We start from the raw sequence: 13,982 nt of genomic DNA on the forward strand, positions 1-13,982 counted from the left end.
TACGGGAAGGGCGAATAAGCCACTCTGCTTGAAGGCGCGCGTCACTTATAGTCTCAGTGTTGTTGTAACTACACAGGCGAGTAGAACCGTATTAGTGTATTTATGGACATTGTAATAGTTTATTATGAGTAATAGTGATAGAGATAATCAACAAGGCATATCTGGTTATTGTAGGAAACGTCAGAGGCTTGTCGAAAAATGGATAAACGTACAAGCAAAGATTAAAAGAACAAAGGTGAATCGTACATTAGTACGAAAACATCTCGATATGTGCAAGCTCGCGGTATATGTCTGCCATTTACTTGTGGGTGCTTCAACGGATTAGGAATGGAGAAAAGGCAATCTGTATTTCGTAATTTCTGGGAGTTGGGTGATTGTGACCTCCAGAATGCCTATATTTCTAAGCTCGTAACCATTGTTGATGTGAAGAGATGTCGCATTAAGAACAGCCCGACCTCTCTCAGCTGGTTTTGCCAAATAGGTATGTGACGCCAATAAAGCTCACTTCTGAGAAAGTAAAGGATCTGAAAGCTCTCCTTATCTATGTGCCACACACAGAACGTTTCTGGACGACGTGATCAGCAAACGAATCCTGCAACTAGCAGTGACCGACTCAGAGGATTATCTTCATGAAGATGATGTAATGAATTAATTATTAGCGCTTCTGTTCCCAGAACAAGTGAGACCACTTTTGATAGCAAGGATAATAACATGACAGGCATCTACTTATTTGTGTTTATTAATAATTTCAGACACTTTATAAATGTCACATCACAGTGTGATTGTTTTTATTTATTATTATTATTATTATTATTATTATTATTATTATTATTATTATTATTATTATTATTATTATATTGTCTGCCACTACTGAGTTCATTCTACGCCCTTTGCTTTTTCTAATATACTATTATTCCCATAATATTGATGAATTTATAATATCATCTATGATCACTATTAAGTTGGAATATTAAATTGGACATTTAATTGCAATTTTCAATAAAGGTCTTCGTTTTTCAGTGTACAAAGTAATTTTCATTATTTACAGACGTGTCCTTGGCGGCTTCGCCCTTATCCCGTTTACAGGTAAAATACTTTGAACATCGATTGTCTCTAAAGGTACATTTGGCGGGTTCGCCCTTCTCTTGCGGAACGCCTTACATGTGCTTAAGCCTATGTTTTTTTTAATTATTTCTAACAGTTCTGCTTTTCGGAAGAATGATTTTCGGAATTTATTTTCGGAAACTTAATAGTAAGAAAAAAATGGTCGCTGAAAAAAATATAGACAAGGAACAGGTTTGCTCTTTATGGAATTAATTTTAAACTTGCATACAATATACAGTATGTTATTAATAATTTTACTTTTGAGTTGGTGACAATGAGATATTTTGGCTATAATTCACTCAGCTCTTTGAAATATAATTGCGCCGTGTGCAAAAACATTTAGAAAGATAAAGCGTCAGGACGTAGAGTTGAAAAACCGGATTCGAATCCCGGTTTCGGAGAGAATTTTTCTCCGTTCTACCCATTCTTCACCATATGGTAATGTACTGTAGAATTCCTGCACGGAAATATCATAATATATACTTCGGTACATGATAGTAATAATTTGGAAAGAACTTCACAAAAATTGTTTTCCATTTTAACAAAAAATTTAAATTATTCCCCAGAACTGAAAAACCGAGTGTTTTCCCTGAAACATTGGAAGTTTGTGAACCTTGTAAATGTTTCACAGATAGGAGTTTTGATCCCACAGCAGATATACATATTGAACATTGTTTTCGATTTTCTTGGATGCTCTGAATTGCATAACCTCATACATTATACATGGAATTCAGTTCACTATAATTCAGCCCTATCACAGGATAATTAATTTCTGTGGGGATTTTTATTTTCTCATAACTAGTCTGTGTCTCATGTGATGTATCCAAAAATACAGAAGGAACTCCCTGTCATAGGCTATTCTTTGTAGCTGCTATGAGCGAGCATACGTTTTATATTAGAAAGCAACTTTACAGCGCAGAAAATATATCTAATACCATTTCTTTGGTCGGCGGGAAAATGCACATAAGTAAAAAAAGTCGATTTTTCTGTTGTACCTAATCACGTAAGTTTAATATTTTTTTCTAATTTTTGAAATAATAAATTTTCTTGTATTTTAAATTGAAAAGGGTCTTACTTTAACATACATGAATTTAATTATTAGGCCTATAGTTATATTCAGTTAAGAGTAAATTAAAAAGAAAGTCTCTCCTGAAAAATTATTTTTTTACTTATGTGCCCTTTGCCGCCGACCAAAGATTTATACCTTCATAATTTTAGCAGTATAATGGTCACCGATACCACGTGACCTACTCGACCAATAAAAATGATCGCACTCTCTTGTCACCACTGTCATGAACAGAATAACCATAGACTTACTAAATAACCGCTCGTTGAAATAGAAGCGCTGTAGGCCAGAACAAAGTCCGTGGATGTAGTACGGGCCAGAATTCAGAACAGAGCAGTGTATATTAGATAGTACCGCATTCTCGGCGGCGGCAGCCATATTTACTCCTTGCTCGGCACAGAAGCGTAAGCAGTAATGCTAGAAGGAAGGTCATTAAAGGCGATATCATACATGTTGTTGTGGTTTATTGAACACAGGAGACAAGGATTAATAAACATTATTGTCATAGTGAAATGACCCATTAGAGAAACACTTTATTATTTATGTTATGTCCATTTCAATAGGCATAACATCTGCAATTTTCTGTGCAGTTCTCGTACCAACACTTCCACTGCCACCATTTAGCAGATTGTTGTAGTGCATTTGCTATAACAGGCAATTTTCTTAACACTAAATACATTCTAGTTCTAAAATACAGTGATAAGACTTTTCCAAAAATATTATGACAAGTTGGGAACGTATGAGTTGAAATGTTAATAATTAAAGATTTCAAATCCTTTAGTATCAACTCATTTTCTACCAACGTTACACATTTTTCTACATTTAGAATTATATCAATCACAGATTTACAAGGGTATACAAGCGACATATCCTTGTACGACTTGAGAGTCACTAATGTGCTAATAAAATTTATAGATTCATCCCTGTTATCAGTTATTACTATTAGAGATGAAAAACAGTTTTCACAAATACTATATGCCTGTAACTTATTTTGTTTTATTTTGAACAAAACTGATCCCAACAAGTAGTAAAGAAGTTGTTCACTCAAGTTAATATTTCTGTTTTCAGTTAAATTAAAATTTAGTCTATATCAATTTCCTTTTGCTCATATCTTCACTAGACCTTTCTGTTTCGGGATTACTTCATCTGTACCTAGAAACTCAACTAATTGTTCAGAATCGCAAACTGCGTAATTTCCATGCTCCGTTTATGAGAAAAACTGATAAATCGTAATGCAGTTTTGAATTCTTTTGCATCCGGGATTGGATATATGGAACGGAGAGTAGAAAATAAATTTTCTAACGTATCCTGCGTGGATCCATCTAGCATAAGATATTTGAAGTTCGCTTTATTATGACAACTTTCTTGAGAGTCAAGAACTGTTTTTTGTTACCAGTATTATACCAGTTTGGAATGGTTTCCAACGTCCGCTTCTGCTCACCTTGATAGTTTCAATTAGAAATATGTCATTACTTACGGCTTTTAAGGAACTCGGAGGTTCATCGCCGCCCTCACGTAAGCTCCACATCGGTCCCTATCCTGTGCAAGATTAATCCAGTCTCTATCATCATATCCCACCTCCCTCAAATTCATTTTAATATTATCCTCCCATCTACGTCTCGGCCTTCCCCAAGATCTTTTCCCCTCCGGCTTCTCAACTAACACTTTATATGCATTTCTAGATTCGCCCATACGTGCTACAAGTCCTGCCCATCTCAAACGTCTGGATTTAATGTCCCTAATTATGTCAGGTGAAGTTCTCCGTTGTGTAACTTTTTCCATTCTCCTGTAACTTCATTCCTCTTAGCCCTAAATATTTTCCTAATTACCTTATTCTCAAACAACCTTATCCTCTGTTCCTCTCTCAAAATGAGAGTCCAAGTTTGACAACCATACAGAACCGGTAATATGACTGTTTTATAAATTGTAACTTTCAGATTTATTGACAGCAGACTAGATGACAAAATCTTCTCAGCCGAATAATAAGAGGCGTTTCCCATACTTATTCTGCGTTTAATTTTCTCCCGAATGTCATTTATATTTGTTACTGGTGCTCCAAAGTTATTTTAATTTTTCTACCTCTTCGAAGGATACATTTCTAATTTTTATATTGTATTTCCATTTCGAATAATATTCTGGTCACGACATATAATCATACACTTTGTCTTTTCGGGATTTACTTCCAAAACTATCGCTTTACTTGCTTCAATTCCCGTGTTTTCCCTAATAGTTTGTGGATTTCTTCTAGCATATTCATGTCATCCGCATATACAAGAAGCAATTCCAAACCCTCTCTGCTATCCTGAACTTTCCTAATGGCATATTCTAGAGCGAATTTAGGCTAAAATGTAAAGGTGATAGTGCATCTCCTTACTTTAGCCCGCAGTGAAAATATTATGTCGTTGAGAAATTAATCATTGAAGTATATTCCTCCTCTACTTTGTGACTAAATGCTAATTTTGTACATCCACAGTTGATTACACATTGATTAACTGCAAAACAACACGGCATTCTTCAAGATAACAATGAAATATCACACTAGAAACCTCTGTTCCTACGCAAGTCTTGCGTTGTAAGTCTCTCCACAGGAGTAAATATAGCCGCCGCGGCGGCATTTGTCGGATCAAAAGAATGCGGTACTCTCCGAGCCCCAACCACGCCGTAGCGGAGAAGTGAGAAATATGTTCCCAAATTGAAGCAGCTGAAAGCCGCCATTTGTTGGTAGAAAACGCGCGGGATTTCGAAACCGCTATTTGAATACGCGTTGTATTGCGTACCCGAAAGCTAAATGGTTTTATTTACGGGAACAAAACTTCCTTTGCGATTTACCTTTAATACCGTGTTTCTGCTATCAGCATAATTGCTACGTTTTGTGCGTGAGAAATCGGGATATCAGAAGCTGACTTAAGACATTAGACTGATCATCACTTTATAGTTGTTTTCTGCAAAGTAGTGTTCGCGTGCTTATAATGTAATACTCGCCTCCTTGAGGAACGCTAAAATACGAAGGACACACAATAGAGTGAATACTACAGGCTAATCGTTTTCTCTTTTATTAACCACGAATATGTTTTAACCATTCGCTACTAAATTAACTTTTCTTTATCGGAACCGGTATTGCAACAGTATATCTGACGATAAATCCTTGTTTAAACATAGTTCACTAAACTATAAAACGCAGGAATTGTATGTGTCTGTTATTAGTGTAAAATACCATATCAAAACGCTATCTTTTTTGCCACTCAACGCACCTAAAATATAGAATGGTGATTAATTGCGAGAGCAGCAACTAAGTACCGAAAAGGATTAATCAACAAGAGCTAGAACTAGCGGAACTATTATCTTGCGAGTAGAGTTGCCTTACGGCAATCAGCTGGGTTACCTCACAGACTTATAAATTTCCGCGGGTTACCTCTATGTTTACAATGCTAAATTTGAATAAATAAAAATATGGGATAATAGAAATGCAGACTAACTTGCTTAAATAACGTTGTAGGCTGTTATCGCTCAAATCGGGATTCTTTTTATCAATCTCGACTCGCTTTATCGGGATTCAATTAGGCTGTCAGGCTTGCATCATTTTCATAGGAACTCTGAATGTGAATATTCATAACCACGGTTAATACAAGAATTAATGTTTACTTTTGCCGTAGGTTAAACTGCTGTATGAAATTAAAAGAAGCAGCAGCAGTAGTGGTAGCGGTAGTAGTGGTGGTAGTAGTGGCAGGAGTAGTAGTAGTAGTAGTAGCAGCAGTATAAGAAACTGTTTCATTAATCCGTAACTGAGACAAGAGTCACTTTCAATCATTCAAATTAAATAATTAACGTTTTCTAATTTATACAGTTTCTGTACCTTCAAATTCAGCGAATAATTATTCATGTGTGCACTGAAACATCAACTGTTTGAAGAAAATGAAGGATATGAAGTGGGTGAAGAACAATTGCAATGTATATTGTAATAACGTAGTTTCAAGGTAACAACTATCTTGAAATGAGTTGAACACACCCGAGTGGCTCATTGTAGGGTAGAAATTCTCTCTTCGGATTGCACCTAACCACTTTCGGTTAAGGGAATCTCTACTCAGAGGAAACCTGAAGCACAGTCATATAAGTATAATAGTTTGTCTTCTGTAACATAATTCGGGGCAAAAATCGTAGTAGAAATTAAAGATTAACTAATCAGTGAAATGTAACATTCCTTCCTTCTTTATCTTTACATCCTTGTTCATTGCTGCAATTAAAAAACAGCACACGGACGAACCTGTACTTATTCAGCTCAACCAAGCAAATGGCCACTCGTCGGCAGTTCAATTTGGGAGCATAACACTAGCGCCAGTGAGCGGTCTAGCGGTTATTTAGTAAGTCTATGGTACTCTCCAATATACACTGCTCTGACTCAGAACAGAGTCCGACTCAGAACACATCGGTGTGCCATCTGTCGACGAATTCATTCACTACTTAGTGAGACTGGTAAAAAAAACGAGCGCACTGGTAATGTTGTGATATTTCGTTCATTTACATAATGAACTAACTAGTTCATTTGGCGACTCAAGTTCACGCACGTGTAGTGGGCTGTGCATAATTTTTCTTGTGTCGTACGTATTACTGCAATTTTCCTCACTTTGTCGAATATAATTAAAATACCATGAGAATTACATTTTAAAAAGGCTTTTCTCACGATAGTGTTTTTTGCTGTATTTACAGCTATTGTTGTTAGGAATTGAAAGTTAAAATTTCCACATAGGAACTTGTTGCTGGAGAAACCATTCTTCATAACATAAAACTATGCTGTAATAGACCCATTACAGTTGACTTATTGTTACCTAGTTACCATTACAGTGCAGTTTTGCGAAGACTTTGGCACAATATTGCTCTGAATATTCAATGCAAAATATATTGTATTTGGGATTTTAAAAATATGATCGTGCAAAAAATGTTGTACAGTACATGTTTATGAAGTGCATTAAAAATCTCGGAAATTGAAAAAAATCGCTCTACACATTTCCTTTAACTTTTCCTCAATTATGTAAGAAGCACTTCTCAACCTTATATCGTAATATATTATTACAAAACTCTTATAAAACATCACTAATTTTTACAGGGTATCCTGTAGGGGAGCCGCGGAAACTATAATTCTTGTTCAGGAGAGCTACGGACTGAAAAAGTTTTCGAAACTACTGATGTACGGAGGCTAATACCCATGTGCGTGCGGCATGCGGGCAATGTCGAAAACACAAATCGCCTGATCTAATTCCTTGCGATTATTAATTCTGGAGAATATTAAAAGATGAAGACACGCACACCTTAGACCAGGGATGAGACGATATTAGCTCCCAATCATGGTAGAAGAGCTCGACCTTGATCACGGGCGCATAGCGCATCCACTACGTAGCGTCGTAACGTAGACAACCGGGATGTACATGCATATACAGCACATCGAATAAAGGCAGCAATTATTACAATAACTTGCGTTACTAAATTTCTGGCTATGTAATAGTGCTAATTACTAAGTTATTTAATATACATGTACATATATAAACAAATCGCAAAGAGAAGGGTTTTTTAGGAACAAAAAGAGAAATAGGAAAAGTTAATTGTATGTAAACTATTTTGTGCGAGATCGTGCGTATTTGCTTGGTTTCCGCACAGAACCAATACGCGGTAAGTGTGAAATACCACATTCAATATTCCCAACGTAACACACACAACAATTTCCCTCTTCTTACCGCTTAAGCGCGACATTCATTTTACTGCTTTAGGCTTTTAACATATTATTTTTAGAGACGTTTAACATAGTAATAATTATAAATTGGAAACTTACCACTGCAATTTCACCTAAATTGCAATGTTAATTATTGTTTTTAAATATTTGCAAAAATTAAGTAAAGTCTACTACTCCACTAAGCTTATTGCATTCCTGATACAAGTAACATTAAGGAAGCCGTGAAAAAATCAACGAGATTCCAGATGCCGATGTTATTACTGCAATATGTTATATAAATAATATTGTTAAAATATTAAAATGAAAAATAAATCATTACATAACCTTACCGTTTGTTTTAAGTTCGCATTTATAGACTGGGGGAAAAAAAAGACAGACGTATATCACGGCCTGCTGGAGTATAGTAAACACAGAAAACATTTTACAGCAACAATGTTGAAGAAAGATATTTTGGTGTTCCGAAGTTGGCGTCATTAAACAGAAACGAACATGGAGATTTCATTGCAACTAATTAGAAATTCGTCTTTCAGATATGTAATAAACGATCTTCGCACAAAATAATGTACAATACACGAGCGGTATGTTTGTTTTCATGTTCTCGGAAATTAAAAAAGCTCAACTACGTTTCGCTTTTTCAATCTTTTCCTCGACCATGAAAACGTCAACATACCGCTCTTGTAACGTATATTACTATTATTGTTAAAAGCAATTATTTATTATGTAAATACTTCTCTTCATTGGTTAGGAGAAACTAATAGGGTCTACCTGCTCGACGTGTGTGAGCTCTAAGTACTTTTGAGTATTTTTTGAAAAAATAATAATGGCAATATTGATTGAAATAGAGTAGGCCTATATTGATTGTGTGATTGTGAAAATGTAGTCCTTACTCTCCAGTCGTGATTATGTAATGAGTTTTCTTAGAGTGATTTGTGAGATGCACGTAACACGAAAAAAAAAAAAAAAAAACAAATTGATTAAATTAAGATATTGAGAGCCATCGTAATTTTTGGGGTCAAGCATTTAAGGGGATATGTATGACTTTTAAAACTTTCAGTCCACACCTGTGGAGTAACGGTCAGCGCGTCTGGCCGCGAAACCAGGTGGCCCGTATTCGAATCCCGGTTGGTGCAAGTTACCTGGTTGAGGTTTTTTCCGGGGTTTTTCCTCAACTCAATATGAGCAAATGCTGGGTAACTTTCGGTGCTGGACCCCGGACTCATTGCACCGGCATTATCATCTTCTTTTCATTCACACGCTAAATTACCTAGATGTTGATACAACGTCGTAAAATAACCCAATAAAATAAAATAAAAAATTAAAACTTCCACAATTTCGGCCAAAATTTGTGAAATTTAAACTATATAAACAGATCTATGATAATATCATCAGTACAAAATTTGGTGCATTTAGGTCTAATAGTTTGAAATTATATTTTTAAGTATATTTTATATTGATACTAAAAAAGCTCCTTGCATCAAAGTTTTCAAAATGTTTAGTTCATATTTGCTAAAAATCCTGAAAATAGTTATTGGAATAAAAGTGAATTAGCATTTTGCGCTTAGTAATAGTATAAGCTATAGTGCAATCAAAGATAAAATATTTCTAAATTAAAGAAACACGTAGTCTAATAAAAGTAAATATCCAGAAACAAGCAACAAATAAAACACGAACAATACATTTAAAATAAAGAAATAAAAGTAATCTAGATCCAATCTACTGACCCAAATGTAAATTAATTTACCTTCGATGTCAATTCCGAAATGAATTTATTTCTCTCTTCTCCTGAATAATGCCTTTATTTTTTCATGTTGCGTCTCATAATGCCGTTTTATGTTGCTTTTTTTTTTTGCAAATGATATATATTTTTTGCAAAACAAACACTGGACTTCATCACTATGTTCGAAGCATAAATATTGTATCTTCCACTCTTCCTTGAAACGTTTAAGCGCTTTCGTTCCGTCATGATGCGCTGTGTTGTAAGATCTGTACATCCTTTAGCAATGTTTACAGGTAAAAGAGCTCCGCGCGCGCGCAGCGGGCATAAAATAGCTCTCGCCCGCAATTATTAGTCGCTATCGCAAGACTGCCTTAGACGAATTAAAGAATAAAATCCGTCAAGAGTTTAATTCAATTTCTCAAAGAGAACTAAGAAAGATGATGGGTCATTTTCTAAGCAGATGCCACAAATCTGTCGAAAAATGAAGGTAGACATTTCCAGCATCTTTTGCTAGACGTGGGTGAGTACCGGTACATAACTTTTTAAAAATAAACGTTTGTTGGACAGTCACTGTAGTGCAGTGAAATCTTGTTGCCGGCTGGCCGGGAGCATATATGCCATGGCCTATAAACCCCATGCTGGGTTCACTTTTTGTAGGTAATTTGCTCATTCATTACGTTTGTGGTTTGAACGCTGATTTCATTAAGATATTTTGAGAAGGAAAGAAAAGTGAGTAATGTAAACAGGAAGCATGTGAGTTAGAAAGAGAGAAGCTATTTTATTCTGCTGTATTTTTAAGCATATTTTTATTTCATGCAGTACAATTATATACACTCTCATACATCTTCAGTCTTCTATGGGTTTTGAAAATTAAATGAAAATAAATTATGAATTAATGTATGCATATACTAGGGAGGAAGAGAGAAATGCCATGAAGTGTTACGAAAAAAGGATTTATTCTTCTGTTTCATTTCTTTTGCTTGTTATTTTTATCTCATTCTGTGTTTCCTGTGGAAATACTTTATCTCTGTTTGCCTCTGGATTCAGTTTTTGAAGTTCATGACAATTTATTTGTTCGGTAGGCGTATTCCAGTCTTGTAATTTGGATGACGAGAGGAAAAGATGGAGAATACCTGGCACCAACAGGAATACTGTTGATATTATGAACACCAGTTGCCATTGTCCCACAATTTGCTGTAAAATCAAAAACCGTTATTGTAATTTGTTACTTGCATAAATAAACTGTTTATACTGAAATACAGTACTGTACTCTTTTTCTTTCAAGCCCTTCTTTTTAATTTTAAATATTAGACAATTTTATCTGTTGCATCTCATTATTCGACACGTTAAACATTGATAAGTGCCTAGCCCTTGTTTGAACTACATAAGCTGCAGGATATTTATATACGGTAATTCTTAAGGAAAATAATTAGTCCTACATTTCTATTTGTCTCTCTGGGTCGTTCAGATTTACTATGATTTCATTAGAAAAATACTGAATTTGATTGATAATGTGTGTATAGTAAAACACGGACATAAAATATTTTAGGGTTGCAATAAATTACAACATTTCAATCTCTTTAAGGAAATGTTCATAAGTAAATTGAACATACATTAATTTAAATTAATATCACCCAATGAAAATCAAATTGTAAATTATTTAGGGTAGTAGAATATAACTATCAACTGATTTGGATGAATCCGATGTAACCTTACATTCGAGCCACGGATTCGATACACCATGCGTGAAATTCTGTTGACGCTTGCGCTATATAGAGATGAACAACGATCGAGAAAGCAAGACTAACAGCGCCCGCAAAGCCGAAAACCCGCGCGACAATGTTGTATACGTCGCGTCGTTGATTTAAAGACTGCTTGTGAGTGTTTCGAGACGTTGAGATTGATCACTCCCGAAGTCCCGAACTTCAAGCAGCCTCGAATCTTATTATTCGATAAATTGTGTAATAGAGAATGATTCCCTACCAAATCTATCAATTTTTCATCCATATCGTTGCTGAATTCAGATGCCATTTTTGTAACAATCCCACCGTCAGATGCTGGAACAGTTGTCGGCCATTCAAGCGGACCGTGACGCAATCTTGTGCAGACTGAGTGCGCGCAGCATATTAGAAACCATCATAATGTATTGTTCATAAGAGAGATCTTTGCGTGGAAACGGAAATTTCGTCTCCGAATGACCTGGTGGGACATGCATGGCTCTTGAAAAACACCGCTTTAATGTCCCAAAAAGGTTTTGAGTTAATGTTAAACTATTTTTAAAAACAAAGCTTTCTGTAAAATGCATTTATAATAGTTCTACTTACATTTTGATAAGTAAGAACACCGACCAAATATGCTGATAAGAAACCACTAACACCACCTATCATATTGCTTATCCCCACGATGATACCTGAAAAAATTTACTTTCATTAGAACAAATATAAATTAGATGTAATAAGTGACCTCTTCATACTTTTTGTTTTACAAGCAGTGTCAAAATCTACAATTATATTAATTTATTGCAATGCAAGTGTAATCTAGACATTTCATGCGATGATTTTATATTATTTCCGTTTATATTTATTATTAATTAATTTATTTTTTGCAAACTAATAAATTTATTTCAAATATTAACTTATTTTACTGACCAGGTGTTGTAGATTTTTTTTGTAGTTATACTTAAAATATTTAGATCAATATAGGATTCAAATATTTAATTATATTGTTCATAGGCTTTATATACATAATAATTCATTCTAAGACAAATTTTTTCTGCAACATTAAAAATATCTTTTTGGTGTCAATTGCAATAATATTGACAATCGTACCTCATTGGAGAAAATTGATTAATATTTTATTTCTTAATACAGTATATTCTATAGTAGAAAATAACCCTAAAGAGGACGTAACTATAATAATTTTTATAATAACTAATGATAATAAAACAATAAAAACTCACTAGAAAAGTTAGGACTCATATCAATAAAACTTGCAAGAGCTCCTGAAGATACAGTCCCGCTCATTCCAGTGGCTCCAATTGAAAATACAATTGCAGCAGTGGAGTTGCAACCAGAAAAAGCAAGTGCGAGCATAAACAAACCTTGACCAATACAACCTGTGAAAGAATCAGTAGCAGCTTTAATCATCCGTTAGGTAGAAATATTATTTAAGCAGATCAACAATTTAAGCCAAAAATAGTACATCTATAAAACTTGTATGCCATCCCTTTCATGCTGTTACAGTAATAGTTCCTGGTGCTTAAATTTTTGACGAGTCATTAATTTTTTCATATAGCTAGCAATACACTTGAGTGACCAGACATCGTACTTTTAGCGGAACTACCTCTTTTTCGGCCTCTTCTTGTCCCACATCTTGAAGAAAGTGTAATAGAGGACTCCAAATGTTCCCTCCCCTCCTCTCTCTCTTTTCAAGTGTTCATTTTCCTGTTCATCCTAAAAAATAATTTGTGTTCATAATATCGTTATTCCGAAACTTCTTAAAAACATTCGAAGGCATTCGAAAAATAATGACGTTGGTGAGTTTTCCGATATCTCGGGCAGATAGATAAACAATTTTTATATTTTCCACTAGGTGCAACGTAATACATAATACTTTCTTTCCCAAGATGAAAGCCCCAAAATCTTGAAGAACTTTTTCAACAATCCACTATCCGTTCTTCATTTAAAGTTCATTCATAGCACAGCTTAAACTGTGCATTAAAGCCATTAAATGATGGAAGCAGTGGCGGTTCCTCAGGGGAGGGAAGGGAGGAACATCCTCCTCACATTTTTCTTCTTTTGAATGTAAATACCAAATGAAATATATGCTTTGAAATTCGAGGAAGATCCGATAATTTTTAAGTTCACAGCTTTAAGAAAACCTCGGTTGATCGAGTTTTTAACGACGCGCACTCATGTGCTACTAGAAAACTGTGAGAAAGATGCGAGATTATTTGTGTGGAGAAATGTCAATCCATTCCTCCTTTACTGCAGTTAATACACATAGACAACAGCGCGCTAGCGGCCAAAGAAAGAAGCAGAGTTTTAAAGCAAGTAAATGAACGGAGAGGGAGGAGATCCTCCTCTGAATCAGTCATGGGCGGGAAATAGAAACCGACTGATCGTGCAGCAAGCTCGCTACCGCTGCCATCTAACGACGCTGCATTCAACCACACTATAACACATCTAGGAGGAGACACAATAAAAACAGTTTTAACGCAAAGCTATGAAAGATACCATATATATATTTTTTTTAATTATAGATCAAAATATATTATTCATTGCACTTTATAAAAGCTACTATTCATGGTTTGAAACTTTCGAGGATATCTGAAAGTTGAAGTTGGATTTATATAAAACAAAGAGGAAGTAGTT

At 35.0% G+C, this 13,982-nt stretch overlaps 1 protein-coding gene across 2 annotated transcripts in view; it reads right to left on the reverse strand.

Annotated features, from left to right (window-relative positions):
* The window catches only part of LOC138716361 (vesicular glutamate transporter 1-like), an 82,495-nt gene that overhangs the window by 40,625 nt on the left and 27,888 nt on the right, over positions 1–13,982 (reverse strand). The window contains exons 9-11 of one of the 2 annotated variants that reach the window (XM_069849368.1): positions 12,569–12,724; positions 11,934–12,019; positions 10,363–10,803 (exon numbers count right to left, since the gene is read on the reverse strand). The exons of the other annotated variant lie outside the window; for it this stretch is intronic. Of the exons in view, the coding sequence (XP_069705469.1) occupies positions 10,564–10,803; positions 11,934–12,019; positions 12,569–12,724 (482 nt within the window). The 3' untranslated portion in view covers positions 10,363–10,563. Of the gene's footprint in view, positions 1–10,362; positions 10,804–11,933; positions 12,020–12,568; positions 12,725–13,982 lie in introns of those variants that run through there. 2 annotated transcript variants of the gene reach the window in all.

Source organism: Periplaneta americana, chromosome 16 (genome assembly GCF_040183065.1).
Source record: "Periplaneta americana isolate PAMFEO1 chromosome 16, P.americana_PAMFEO1_priV1, whole genome shotgun sequence".
NCBI lineage: Eukaryota > Metazoa > Arthropoda > Insecta > Blattodea > Blattidae > Periplaneta > Periplaneta americana.